Source organism: Vicugna pacos, chromosome 12 (assembly GCF_048564905.1).
Source record: "Vicugna pacos chromosome 12, VicPac4, whole genome shotgun sequence".
NCBI classification, from domain to species: domain Eukaryota; kingdom Metazoa; phylum Chordata; class Mammalia; order Artiodactyla; family Camelidae; genus Vicugna; species Vicugna pacos.
Window position 1 is genome coordinate 9,342,938 of NC_132998.1, and position 15,178 is coordinate 9,358,115.

General features: G+C 41.3%; 1 protein-coding gene across 3 annotated transcripts in view; it reads left to right on the forward strand.

Moving 5' to 3' along the window:
• The window catches only part of CBX5 (chromobox 5), a 33,808-nt gene extending 19,407 nt beyond the window's left edge, over positions 1-14,401 (forward strand). For all 3 annotated transcript variants that reach the window (XM_006203082.4, XM_072972700.1, XM_006203083.4), the window contains exons 3-5: positions 908-1,094; positions 4,164-4,264; positions 5,939-14,401. In XM_006203082.4, coding sequence (XP_006203144.1) covers positions 908-1,094; positions 4,164-4,264; positions 5,939-6,089 — 439 coding nt within the window. In that variant the 3' untranslated portion in view covers positions 6,090-14,401. The remainder of the gene's footprint in view (positions 1-907; positions 1,095-4,163; positions 4,265-5,938) is intronic.
• Positions 14,402-15,178: the final 777 nt, after the last annotated feature.

Consider the following 15,178-nt stretch of genomic DNA (forward strand, 5'->3'; position numbering starts at 1 on the left):
TGAGTCTTCTCCTTCTCATGGTTTGCCTGTATTCTAAAGATTTAAGCCTTTACTGCTTTTTCTAATTAACTATTTTCAATCTTCCAATAATTTGTTGATATTTCTCCAAAATATAAGTAACACATTAAGACAGTATAAGCTGGAGGATTTGCATAGATGATTAAAAGTATGAAATCCTCTCTTCAGGATTTGCATAGATGGTTATAAGTATGAAATAACTTTTATTTTGTACTTACAAAGCAGAATTTATATTTGACTTTATTGAGGTATAATTTATATACCATAAAGTTCATTTATTGGAAATACACAGTTCAGTGATTTTTGGTAAATATATAGAGTTGTGCAACCATCATCACACCCCAGTTTTTCAACATTTCCATATCCTCCCCAAATTCTTCTGAACTTGGCTATTTGTATTTGATCACAAACCCCAGCCACAGGGAACTACTGATCTGCTTTCTGTTTCAAAATTTGTCTTTCCTAGACGTTTCGTATAAATGGGATCAGACAACGTATAGTCTTTTGTATCTGTTTTCTTTCGCTTAGCATAATATTTTTAAGGTTCTTCCATCATGTAGCATGTATTAATTAGTATTATGTTCCTTTTTGTTGTTAAATAGTATTCCATTGTATGGATGTACCACATTTTGTTTATCCATTCACCAGTTGATGGGCATTTAAATTGTTTTCTGTCTTTGGCTATTAAAATGCTGCTGTAAATAATTGTGTGCAAGTTATTATGGGGGATATAGTTGTTCATTCTCTTGGATAGATTCCTAGGATCAAATTTGTTGCCTCCTGTAAGCATAAGGTTCTTCCCTTTTTGCCTACTTGTCTTCTTTAAAATAAGACATTGGATTTCCCCCCACTCATTTCTTTCCTTTTTTTCTCCATTCCTCTTGGCCAGGGAGCACAATACTTGGGAGCCTGAGAAAAATTTGGATTGCCCTGAGCTAATTTCCGAGTTTATGAAAAAGTATAAGAAAATGAAGGAGGGTGAAAATAACAAACCCAGGGAGAAGTCAGAAAGTAACAAGAGGAAATCCAGTTTCGCGAACAGTGCTGATGATATCAAATCCAAAAAAAAGAGAGAGGTAAGCTTTATTTCCCTCTTTTCCCCACAAACTGTTCTTCTGCACTGCCCCCTACCCTCACCCCTGGCCAAAAGGCATTATTTTGGTTATTTCTGTTCCAAGGTAAATTGTTGAACAAAAGAGCTCCTAGGGAGATAATGTTGATTACCTACAGCACCCTCTCCTGGCTGAGTGAGAAACATCATAATGTGTCCACTGAATTGTAGTAAAGTGGCAAAATTAAATCCCTATAAAACATTCAGCCACTCTGTGCCTTATCCATGAATAGGTGGCTAAGTTATCTTAGAGAGGATGAGCCTTTGGTGAATTTTTTAAGGATAGAAGGGCGCTTTAAAATGTTTACCACTTCACTTTTTTCTTTTGTTCCAAAGATAGCACTTATTTTCAACCCTTTATATTCTATTTCCTTTTTTTAATTGAGGTGAAATTCACACAACATACAATTAACCATTTTAAAGTGTACAGTTCAGTGGCATGTATATTCTCTTCTGATCCTTTTATTTTTTACATACTCCAAATTAATTAATTTTCATCTTTCTTTTGAATCCCTTTATTATTCAGTTTGGACAGTGTGTTTATGAAATTTTGGTTTGATTCAGTTGCTTTAGTCCTTCTGATCTTTAGCTCTCAGGTAACTAGCCATGAGCACTGTTACTGCCTCTTTTTTCATCTGTATCGTTTCCATCTGTGTACACATAATACACATACTCATTCCACTCCCCTCGCTTCCATTCCTTTCATTTATTTCAAGGTTGTGAAGCCTTTTGTGCCGAAAATGTGTCATACCCTTAAAGTTTAATAAAATAAAAACATAAGTCTGCTTTTGAGTCTGCTAGCATCACTGCCATAAGCATCCCTATTATCTTCATTCTCCTTGGGTGCCCATCTTTCTAGAGCATTAGTTCTCAGCCCTGGCTGCACATTAGAATCACAGCAGAGGATGAGGAGAGGAGGGTGCATCAAAACCCTCCAGTGCCCCAAGGTACGCACCCTAGACCAATTAAATTCAAATTTCTGTGGGTTGGTCCTAGGCATCAGCATTTTATAGAGACTTACACAAGTGATTCCTGGTCTTCCATTTTCTCTCTATGGAGAGAGAAAAAGAATTCCAAAAAGAATTGAAATAAGAGTGGGAGATTGGAGGCTACCAGTGAAAGTGCACTCTAGGTTTTTGTCTGCCTCCTTATTAGTTTCCCTGATTAATTTTAGTTTTTGCAATCTTATTTTTAAAACTGCCCTATTCTGGTGAGGGGTGTCTATCATTATGACACAGTGTACAGGTAAATAATTGGAGAATGCTTTCCCTTCTTTAAGGAGCTAGGACTTGGTTCTTTCTTTTTTCTTTCATTAGTCTTTTGTATTCTGGCTTTTGTCATTTGATTCATTTCTAGCTAAGTAAAGAGACTGGAAAACAACACAGCATAAGACTTCTGTAGCCATTGTGACATAATAGTGTGTATTTCTTCAACCTAAGGTTTCTGTCCTTCTAAACAGGAGCAGTCTGGCTTTGAGCCACTGGCCAGTGCAGAGGGTTGCATTCCCAGGCCAGGTTCTGATGCTGCTGACCTTGAAAACCACCCCCACATGTCCCTTATATTGTAATGTTTATCTGGGGCCCCTGACAGCATTCTCAGCAGTGCTGGCGGCTGTCAGGTAGGCAGCTGGGAAGATAGGTGATTGTATGTTTTAAAGGTGCAGGAGGGGATTGCATTTCTTGCTTTAGACCACTGCAGAAGAAATTTGTTAGTCGGCATTATGCCTGATTTAAGATTACTGCCTGTGTGATGATTTTAGCATTTCCTCGCTTCGGCTCCTTTTCAGCAGCTTGAACATTTTTCTTCCCTTCCCTCCCTATGTGGCAAACTGTTTTCAGCCGCCAGCTATGATTTACAACTCAGTTTGGGCGCCAGCATTCCAGCTGTGAGCAGCTGTGTGCACATCTGGGAACCTCCTCCCTTTAAGCGCCCCCAAAAGAGGCTATGTTTTTGAGTCTGTATGTCCCCTGATCCATGCATGGAATTTCCTTCCCAATGGGTTCCGGTATCTTTGGGGACCACCTGGACCCTGAGTGCTTTGTATCTCTCAGAAGAAAGCAAGGTGAATGTCAGATCAAAGAGATTTTATTATGAAAATCAGACATCAGAGATTTAGTTCATTTGAGCAGTCATTCTAGAAATCTTTTGTTGTTGTTGCCACTAGAAAAGCTTGCATTATTTTCCGTAGTCAGGTTTTTAAAATTACGAAGTTTGTATAAAATTTCACCATTTTGCTCTCACCAGTACCAGCACATCTGAATCAGACCCTGTGCTCCTTACCTAGATTGCATAATTGCAATTTGACCAAGTTTGAATAGTCCTCTACAGAATTATCAGTTTGTTTTAAATCACTGTCCATTTCTGCTCTCTAATGCTAATAACACATCCACTTGCAGGGGAGGGGATGGGGTGGGGGGCACAGACCAAGGCCCCTTCCTCAAGTGTGTGAGTATTACAGTATGTGAGCTCCGAAAGAAATTTGCTGTTTTATGGTAGTGCCTTGAATCATTCTAATTCTGTTCTTTCATAAGTATAGATGATTATGGGAAAAGAAGTATTAAAAATATTGATCAGTATTAGGTGAACTAAAAGTCTAAGAAAATGAAGATTGAGGTGTGGTATATTTGAAGTTCATAAAATGAAAAAGGGTTTGGTTTATTTAACCATGGACAGAAACAGCAATTCAGGGATAGTCAATTTATAGTATTAAAGAGATTAGATTAGGGGACTAGAGGAGTTCCTAGATGGTGACTTCAGAATATTTTAAGGGAAATTAAACAGTTTTAGGGGCCACTCCTAATCCTTTGAAGGAATACTGGAAGGACAACTGCATCTTCCTACAAAAATATCTGTTGGCATCACTGTCACTGACTGACCCAGTATTGTATTTCTTAAGTTCTAAGAATTTTATGAATTGGTGACAGAAATGGTATCCAGCGATATTAACTTAGGCTGTGCTTTGTTGAGTTGAGAAATGATGAGGTTTTTTATTCTTATCTCCAAGCTGTAACCTTTCTTCCTCTTCTATTTATAGCAGAGCAATGATATCGCTCGGGGCTTTGAGAGAGGATTGGAACCAGAAAAGATCATTGGGGCGACAGATTCCTGTGGCGATTTAATGTTCCTAATGAAATGGTGAGAGAGAAATTGGATTTCTGTGCCAATGACTTGAATTTGTATGGAAGATAGTGAGGGAAGACTGAGTATTCCCCAGTTAAGAATTTTGATTGTCAGGAATCTTTTTAGCTGATACCAACTGTTGGTATTAAATGGAAATTATGGTTCAGAATGGATTTAAGACATTCTGAAGCTTTGATATTAAGCCAAATTATATTATATTATATTAGCCCACATACCAGAAAATGGTAGATTTGAGGTAGGAAACGTATAAACGTGAGCTAACCATTTATTTACACAGTTCTGAATCATTTACCGTCAGACCATGAGCCTATGGCCACGGGATAGGAGCTGAGTGAGGCTTTCTGCCATCGCTGAGGACCAAGACCACGGAATGATGTCTAAAAGAGAAAAATAATCTTAACAAAAAGCATTAAGAATAGTACTAGCCAAAGCACAAGTTATTTCATCCAGTAAAGAGAGAATGGCTCTTAGAGGAAAGCGTAGTTACTTCCCCTCAATTTGGTTTCTTAAAGACAGTGATTTATGGTGAAGCCCTCACGACCTCTCTGTTTCCATGTGTTCTGGGCTTACAATTTAATTTTGTTTTCTAAATAGAGGGTTCGTTCTACACTGCCACGAAGGAAGTTAATTACCTTAAAAGTTGTATAGTCAAGAGGTTTAATATTTTATCTGATCGAAGTTTTGCTGGTAAATTACCCAGAAGCCTATATTTGAAGAATCACTATACTCTGTCAGGAGTAAGTAGCTGTATTGACTGCTTTTCCCACTCAGACACATGTGGTGGGAAAGATTTACATTCACATATTTAACTAGCTTTCTCCACCACAGTCCAAATTTGGGTGTCTGCTCTAAGTTGTGTGTTTCCCTCTTCTCATTGTAATAATTAACATCTGTGAATTCAACATCTCCATTTTCTAGAAAAGGAGGTAGTTGCCTTTGCTCATATCTCAGTGGAGATTTTAATTTAAAATATCTTTTTTTCTTGGTTTGGAACTCTGTTTAAAGGACTTGCTAGATCTTGGTGTTATGCTTTATAATAGAGCCTGCGTAACTTGGGTAATAGAAATTTGCAGCTGATTCCTACATTTCATTTTAGTGACTAGATTTTACATTCTCCCTCAGCCTCCCTTATCTAAGTACTGTTGCTGACTTAAATTTCTGTTTTCTTATTGTTCCAATCCACAGTTCTGACCAAAAGGATGAGTGTTTAAAAGGCCACAAGATGGAGGAGGGTTAGGAACCTTTCATGATCCAGATGATCCAGAAACTGGATTGAGCAATTTATGCATAATCAATAGGGCTGAATGTAGGTTTGGTTGTGTGTTCGTTCACATGCTCATACACACAAGTAAAAAATTATGGGAGCAGAATTTATCTAGTGGTTTAATTTTCACCCTTTTGATTAAACCTGCCATGTTTTCCATCTATTCTAGCTGACGTCTTCTGTTTCTGTCTGATGTAGTAGTTAAATGATATTTACTAATAATTTGATTCATTTACTTAAACTTCTGGAAAATGTGGCACTCTTAGGGTCCTTTTTTCTTTGAAATCAAGATGAAGAGGAGATCAAGTCAGCTAAATCATAATGTAATGACATAAACCTGTATTTGGACAGACTCTCTCACTCTTACTTCCTCTTGTTCTAAGTCTCATACCCTTTCCCTCCAGGAAAGACACAGATGAAGCCGACCTGGTTCTTGCGAAAGAAGCTAATGTTAAGTGTCCACAGATTGTGATAGCATTTTATGAAGAGAGACTGACGTGGCATGCATATCCTGAGGATGCGGAAAACAAAGAGAAAGAAACAGCAAAGAGCTAAAGGAGGGGGTGGTCTTTGTCATTTCTCTTTGTACATAATACATCCACCTCCCTGCCTCCTCTCCCTCTACCCATCCCCTTCTCTCTTAAACACATCCATAAAAATGTGCTTATCACTGTGCTCCACAGGAGAAATGTTGGTATTGGTTCTCTTGTAACATAACTGATGGTCTGATTCATGAAAAGTGTCTCTCTGTGAAGACCAGGCATTTACATACTGTGTGTAATTCCCACAGTTTTTTCCTTTGCCCTCCTCTCTTCCCTCTGCTCCCTTGTGACCTCAAGATGAGTTTGAACTTTTTAATCACCTTAGAGTCTTGATCTTTTCAAGGTTGGTCGCTTTTTAGATGGGGGATTTTGTTACAATGATGATTCATTTTGGTTTCTTGCTTTGGCTCTTAGAACATGTTGATGACCAGCTAGCCTTTGTGTTGAGATGTTGGGATGGAAAAGATGTTGCCCATCTTTTTAAAAAGCCAATAGCAACTGCCTACCTGTTGGGGCTTTCCCAACCTCATTCAGCTCTCCCCAGGAGAATACAGGGTTCCTGGTGTGGTCTTCTGGGCCACCCTCTGTTGTTCATCCTCACCCATCCTCTCATAATAGTTCCATCCTTTGGAGGACTTGAAATTTTACATTCAGATTTGTCAAGGCACTCCTTTTAGCCCCAGGACTTTGGGCCTTGTTTCTTTAGCAGTCCCTAATTCTGCTTCTGCAGGTTGGTGTAGTCTGTCATAAAATGACAAGATTATTAACTGTGGAGATTTTTAGCTGTTAGTACATGAGGATGATAGGGTAGGATACAATTGTCTTTATTGTCACATGCTGTATATCTGTACTGTTTCCTTCCACCCCTCCTGTTTGGACTATGTGTTTATGTAGGTGTGAGTGGCAGCCTGGTGCTTGCTTGTGCCAAGGTGCTAGGCACCCGCCAACCCTGCCAACTTTGGTGGCCTCCCAAAACATTCCTGTTACCAAAGAGGCTTTGAACCTGACCCACACTTCTCAGTGAACCCATTTCCCCTCCATGCCAATATTTTCAGTGGGGAATTCTTGGAGGGGAGCCATTGGCCACAGTATCAATTTTAAATATTCATAGCATTTGTGATCATAAATTTCCTGCTTTGTTGACTCCTGGATTTGCCACTAAGATTCCCCGAAGTGGTAATACTCTTTCCTTTTTCCACCCTCAAACTCTTAGTTGTATCTTTTTTTTTTTCAATGCATTTATTTGGAAGACTATCACCTCAGAGAGTGACAGGCTCCCCATATTAGCATGTTGACACGACCTTCTCTTCCAATTGAGCAAAATAGTTCCCTTTTGGCTTCTTCCTGTGTTACCATTATATTGAGAGGTTATTTTTCCAATCATACCCTTCTGCCTTTGTTCCCCAAGAAGCGCCCTACTTCTCTTCACCCTTTTTTTCCTTGTAGATGAAGGAGGCTAGAGAATTAAGACTAAAAGTAAGGAAATAGCAGGGTTTTGAGCATCCTTGTCCCAGCCCAAAGCTGAGGGAAAAAGAATAAATGCTTGAAATAGCCTTAACTCTAGAGTTCACCAGCCATTGAGGTTGTTTTTTGTGGTTGCTTCTGATTTTTAAAACATAGCTGTCTGGCGAGGAGCGTTCAACCATTTCTAGATTATTCAGAGTAATGAGGGGAATGGAGAGATTGCTCCAGTCCGCAGATGAGCCGAATAATATGCAAATCATATACCCATTCATAGCATTTGTTAACATTGCTTCCCTGCTCAGCTGCTGATTGAATTTTGTGTGCTTGTATAAATTATGTCAAAAATTATAGTGCACAGTTGAGAAGACAGCTGTTGCTGCAGTGACATGACAGACTGGAACAATGAAGCTTTTGGTTTCAGCCATCCAGGAAAATCCTTCTGAATGGTAATGTGATTGGGTGAGAACTCATAACCCATACCTCAAGTGGGTAGGAGTTTTATCTCCATCTTCCTTAACTCTCTGAAGGAATTAAAGGCCTAGATCAAGTGTTGGATAATTGACAGTTGTTGGTGCTTAATCTGATGGGCATCTGAAAGAAAGAAAGGTTGGTCAGGAAAGAGATTTTTCATACAAGTAACTAAGGATATCAGTTAGGGTATACAGACTAGGACAGAAGTGGTCCAGAGCCCCCGAGGAGGTGAACTAGGTCTCTCAGTTTGCAGGTGTGTCCACATAGCCAGTGTGTCCCCCAGGAGCAGTAGGCATGTAAGCAGACTATGGCCGTCATATTTTTGGAGCCCAAATCGAGCATGTGGACAAAGATTGCAACAGTTATTTGGTACTGAGATTGGTCCTGAGAAACCTGGGACACGTGGTTGCCTGGGATATAGGTAATATTTAAGACATTCATCACGATCTGATTTCTTTTAGCAAAATAACCCCAATATCTACTGCTACTCACCACCCCTTTAGTATTTCACTCCATTCATCTTTTTCTGTCCACAGTTTACTGAATCATGGTCTTGTATTTAGTGCTGTCCAAACAACCTGTTCTACCCCTGCCTACCCACAGTGACTTCTGCAGGAATGGGGGGAGCCAGCAGCCAATACTGATCTCAGCCCTCAGCAGAAAGGAAACCAGATACCTGCCTGCGCCTCCAGCATTTGTCAGTGCTGAGTAGCTGTCTGGGCCCTTGGAGAGTTGCAACCTCAAGCAGGAACCTGTTTTCACAGGGCTGTCTCCTCTCAGAAGAGTTAGGAGTCCTGAGCTAAGCACTCTTAAACATCTAGGTCTCAGGTGCTCACAGTTTATTTTTTCCTGTTTTAAGCCCTCTTTCAAAACATCTTTCTAGTGCTGAATTTTTCTTCCTTACTGTAATCAGCATTCAGGGATTTCACCTTCCACAGACTGTAGCAGAGCTTTGACCAGCAGAGTCTACCAAGGTCAGCATAGCTGCTTTTCCAAGCCCTGGACTGGGCAGATGGCCTCACGTTAAGATCAGCTGTTCGAGAACGTCAGCCCTGATGGAAGCACCATTTTTAACCTGGAGAGGTCTGTATCATTTTCCCTCCTGCAGTCCGGTTTTTGTCTGCTCAAGGGAGCATTTGGACCTGTGGTGTTCCTTAACATTCGAAAGTCTAGATGGTCCTCGGCTCTCCCCCAGCCGTATGTCTGTACTACTGTTGTTGATGAAAAGTTGGGCCTGTTCCTGTACTTTGGGCAATTGTAGGTTATTCTTAACTCTTCGTTCCTGTGCCGTGGCCTCCCTGCGGTCCATTTCCCTTATCTTCAGGCCAAATCCTAGGGCCTTGAGGGAAATGCTTGTGATTTTCATCTTGTGATTTTCTTGGGTCTGTTTTTGCCCAGTTCACTTAAGGTACAGCGAGGAGTCAGAGGAATCTCTTTGGGCTGGGGAGTGAGAGATTGTCGTTGCCCTTAGGGTTCAAATTTGAGGGCCTAAAATGCTAGTGTGCAACAACATGAGAACCCCAGGAAGGGTTATGTCACTAGATTGGACATGTGGAAATTGTTTCTCACAAATTAGGTCAAAGGAAAAGCTCATTTTGCAACCATGACTCCATCCTTTTGGTTTAGGTTTTTAGAGTGAAAATTTTTAGTGTTGAAGTCTGTACCTTTGTAATCAGATCACCAAGCAAGCATACCTGCTGCAAGGTGGAGAGAGGAAAGGACTGGACCTGGTGTTTTCCAGTTTCATTTTGGCTCTACTTCTTGCATAACTAATCATAAAAGTTATGTTTCAAAAAAAATTATATTTTCAAAAACAGATGTTACATGTCTTGCACCCAAGAACATATGCTCAAAATTGGGTGCCCCCCCAACCCAGTTAATCATGATGGCTTTCTATTGAGCCACCTATATTCCAGCCACGTTAGTGTACGTTGGCGTCCATTTCATTCAACAAAGTTTAAAAAGATGTAGTCCCTAACCTTAATTTCCATACTGGTGTGGGATGAATAGTTCAGCGTAATAAGTGCTATAAATGGGTACACAGTTCAGATTTGGGGCAGAGACAACTGGTTGGTATAGTTTGTGGCCCTAGAGTAGGAGATTGACGGTTCATGTGTAGAAAAGACGTATGACCTTGGATGAACTGAACTAACTGGCCATAGATGGGCCACAACAAGGACCTGTTTGATTCCAGGAAATAAAGATAACTGAGAGTTGGTTAGAAATGCTGTTACTGAGAGAGAAAACAACACGTTGAGACAACAAAACAACACCCTGGTTTTGCTCCCTATTTTAGGCTCTTTGACAGCGTATTGAATGGTATAGTTAATCCTTGGTTGTGGAAAGTATTAACTGTGTGGCAGTGTTGTTACATTATTGTAGGTTCTGTAAAAATGTGTTCCTCGTGGATATTTTATCAGAGTTGCTCACACCTTTTTCAGTTTCTCATCCCTTTTGAAGGAATTTACATGAGGCTGGCTTGAAGCCTAAAACATAAAGGAGGAACATGCTTTCCAGTGACAAAAGAGTTGCTAAAGTGAAGGCTCGGGACACTTCTAGTAACACCTGGGCATCTATTCTGGGCAGTTCAGTTTTCTTTAGGACTGTAGGATGGTGATTTCTAAGCAGAGACTTGTTTCAGTTATGTGGAAACCTCTCCCAGAAATATACATGCCCTGGAGTCTGGGATTCAGTCAGTCTAGGGAGGTCTAGGGTGCGGGCTAGCCCTGTTAAGAAACAGTCTGATCTTAGTTCTGGCCATGTGACCACAGGAAAACAGTCCTTTTCTCTGCCTGGGTAATTGAGAGTTGAATAATTGAAAGTTGACTAGCTTTGGAAGTCAAACTTCCCAAGAATTAAAATAACTGTGTTGGAAAATTAAAGTGTGAAGGGTTTTTGGATAGTAAACATTCTGGTTTCTTTTTGCTTGTGCTGGATTTCTTGAATTTTAAACTACCTCATCTTGTCTTTTTATTTTAGAGTTACTTCAGCTTGTCGTTGTCACTTTAACATTGTGCTTGGCTTTGGTTGTTTTCTAAGATGGAATATTTCCTATTCACTGAAAGCATGTTTCTTTGCCTTTTATCCTGATCCTCATTTCACCTATCGTCATCTCATGTTGCTCCTGTCAGAGAAATCTTTTAAGATAGTTTAAAACCTTGGTTTACGGGCAGAAAGTGATCCTCCAGTGCTGTTTGTCTCTGAGGTCAGTAAGAGAAGGAGTTAAAACAAGGTGGTGGAGGAGGGGACAACCTGCACTGGAGGCAGCCGACAAGGGAAGAGCTATTAATTAAGACAATTTCAAAGCCAACTGATTGTGATCATTAATGTCACAATAGATCAAAACCTAATTATCACACCCTAGGTAAGAGCCATCAGTATTAATCAGAAAATCTAATAGGAAACTATTATCAAGAAATTAGGCCAAATTGAATGCAATGAACTTTTTATCTTCTCTCTCTCTTCTCTTTTTTTTTTTTTTTAAATTTGGAGATGTCCCTTGGCATTGGCAGGTGTGACCCTCACAGCTGACCCAGGTCCCAGTGGCCTGTTCATCATGCTTTTTGAGAAATTCCAACACAGACTGAACCAGAACTGTCACTGCTGCTTTAATCAGTCTTGAACTTTCTTGTCACCTGGACTTACCCAGTGTGATCAGCAATCAATGAAAAAAGGGTTATATTTAGGTCTTGGAATGATTGGTCCTTCCTGGAACGTGAGGATTCCTGGTGAGCATTGTATTGTGTGTGTTGATAAATCATTTTTTGAGCTTCTGATGTACATAGGGTCTTGTTGCTCTGGCTACTACAAGAGGGCACAGAGGAAAGGAGGGCTTCCTGCCCGGAGAGTCTTTGAGATGAGCTGAGAAGACAGTTTCGTCGTGTCCAGCACTTTTAAGGCTCAAGTCAGTGTTTTGCAGTTTCTAGTAGCTTTAGGATTTGAGTCTAAACCAGGGCTGGCTGTGGGTTTAGATTTTTCCCTCTAGAGTTAGGATAAGGGTCATAATAATTTCCACCAGAATTCAGTGTAAGTCCAAATGAGGGGGAAAGAGTGTTTTTTTCCTTTGCCCTTTTGTTAAAGAGTTATGTAGCTGGCAGGAGGCAAGAACATTACAAGAGTCTTCTGACCAGTTACTTCACACCTTCTCCCTGAATGGAAAAGTAGATGTCATCGTTTATATCCTTAACTTTGAGCTATTTGTGAAGTTGCTGAAACTCCTGAAGTTGGAACAGCGGCAGAAAGTTTGGAAAGATGCTGCCCCCGAGTGTTGTGGGGAGGGACAGGCGGCAGCAGGAGGGTGTTCGGTGGTGCTAGATCCCTGCACCCCTTTCCCCACCGACCTTGCAGCTCAGAGCACTGCTGAGGAAATGGTTCTTAGCTTTCTGCTTGAGTGTGGTCTTGCTTCGTTCTGAATGTTAGGAATTTGGGTTAGTCGGTGTAGAACTTTGAGAAATCAGTGTGACTTAATCCTTCACCTCTTAGGATAAAGTATTTCTTTACAAGAGAATTCATGCCCTTAACGTTTAAAATGTAATTTTATTTTCAAAACATCCATTAACAGATGACTTTCAGAAGCGGTTTGTTTCTTCTCCAAGTTTCTTTGCATTATGCTAGGTAAGGTAATAGGCCATCAGTTAATAGTTGTGGGTTGATTGAGTTCATCTAGTTTGCAGAGGGAGGTGTGCCTACTGACTTCCTTTTGTTCCCAAGTGCACTCTAAGAAGTGAAATGCTCCAGGGCGTGGAATAAGAATGGAGTGGATGCTGACTATGTGTGCCAACCTCCTCAATTGATTCATAATGGCTGACCTTGGGCAAGTCACTCCTTTCAATGCCTCAGTTCCCCATCTGTCAAATGGGGGTAATAATACTGACCTACCTCACAGGGGTGTTGTGAGGCATTGTAAATCAAAGTTGATAGAATACTTTAGGGTCCTCAACGGAGGATGCCTTGAGCCGAAGTCTAGGCCTACCATAGGCTTTTGTCCTCACTGAGCTGTCCCAAGGTTGGAACTCCTTAGTGACCTCGGCAAGTTTTCTGCCCCCCACCCCTCATCAAAGCTGCTAGTTCAGATGTTGACAGTGTTTTCGTGAATGTTGGAGTCTTAATAGTCCAGATTTACTTAAGATGTTATAGGGGGAGGCACTTAGTATTTTCTATGTCTTGCATCCACAAAGAGAGGCCGTTTGAGACCCAAGAGCATTGGATTAGGGAATCTGGGATGCTCTGCTTGTTTCTCTGCAGGTTGGGAATTAAGGTCCCATACCCCACGGGCTTGGAACAGACTTGGGCTGTCGCAGGAGCAAAGCGCACACAGTGGGTTTGATTTGTATCATTGCTTGTTGCTCCCTGAACTGATCCCAGGACAGCTGGGTCACTTCACCCCTTCGTGGCATCTGTACCTGAGCCTCCGCCTCCACCTCCCTATAGGAACCAGCTGGTTCAGTAAACATAACCACTTCCTTTATCCCCCACCGAAAAAGAGCCACATTGGAAATTTTTTTTTCTAGCGATATGTTTAACATTCAGAATTGGGCATTGATACTCCTGAAAGCTTCATCCAATTCACTGTGTTCAGCATCTGTCATCTCTTTCTCAGTGTCCACAGTCTAAACTTTCCTGACTTTGACCTTTTTTTCCCCTGTGGTTTGGGAAAACTTTGGACACTATTTCTATTTGCCCAGGTGTGGGCTCAAGAGCCTTACTCTCCATCTCAGTTTAGGGGCTCAGCCAGCTCCTCTTCCCAATAGGGCTCTTTCTCCTCTCCCTCTCCTTGGCCCTGATGTGTAACCTATGAAAAAGCACAAGGTCCTGGCCCCTTGCCGCGGTCACATTCCGGTTCTCGGTGTTTTGTGGACTCAGCTCCTCTCTTCACTGCACTGGCGGCACCAGGCGGTTCTGTGGAGTCCTGGAGGATGGAGAGAGCATGGTCTGACATCCTGCCGAGTAGCCAGGGGTTGATTCACCCATGGCCCATAGGCCTCCCCACCCCTTCCCACAGGATGGGATCTAAGAGACTCAAGAGGCTGGGTTTCGTTCAGCGCTCTGTACCATCCTGAGGAGCAAAGCAAATCACTTTGTAGCCAGATTTCTGAATGGAAACATGGGAAACTGAGTTCTCTATGGACCTTTTTGGTTTGTGGGGGAGTTTTGGTTGTGTTTCTTGGTTTTATTTCAGCCAAACATGTCTGCTTTCGATTTTTTTTTTTTAGGATAAGTGGTATATATATATGTTCGCCTTTTAAATGTAAATGTTTAAAAGTAGGCAATTTATGTGTTTCCACAACTGACATCTGATGCAGACCTCATTCTCTCCCCCTCTTCCACCCTCCTCTTTTCCCTCTTTTCATACTCTTGTATTGGTTCTAATAAATGGTTGCTTTTCAAATACGGATCCTGAGTGGTGGTTTGACCATGTGGGTCTTACACTCCATACTTAATTTGGGCCCCGAACGTCAGCCAGCAGTTGCGCATGTGTTTCTGAAAGAGGAGGGAGATTTGGGGAACTAGGGCTTTTTTCTAAGGATCTTGGTCTCTGACTTCCTGTGAATAGCCACAAGGTGGCGCAGGCCTGAGGGAATAAGAAGGTGTATTCTGTTCCCCACTCCATTCCCTTAACCCCTTCGGGTTGTATGTCTTCCTGGGCTCCAAGCTCCATTCTGCTCCCAGTGGCTCAGAGAATAAACATTAACCTTTAACAACCCAGGGACCCCTGGGAAAGTCAGCTCGTGGTTATTACAATTTGTGGAAGGCCGGGGGTGGGTGTAGCTCAGTGGTAGAGTGCACACTTAGCATGTACAAGGTCCTGGGTTCAATCCCCAGTACCTCCATTAAAAAAATAATAATAAAAAATTTGTGGAAAATCACATTGACAATCTGAATCAGGTTTAAAAATCCCCCAATATTTGTGAGTTGGTAAATATAATATCTGTTTGATTTGCTTCACAAAAACCAAAGAAACTGTCTTCTCTAAGGATCTAGTGATTGTGGGTCACGGTGGAGGGGGGCTGCAATTGGAAGGTGGATTAGGAGGGGAAAAGATAATCAAAAATTTATTGGGTTATACAAGCCTGATGCAGTTCTGAATCTAATGGAGACGTGCACAAAAACAGGAGTTGAGAAGCGAAGACAAGGGATCCCAGGACCCAGACATCCTCCCACTGAGGG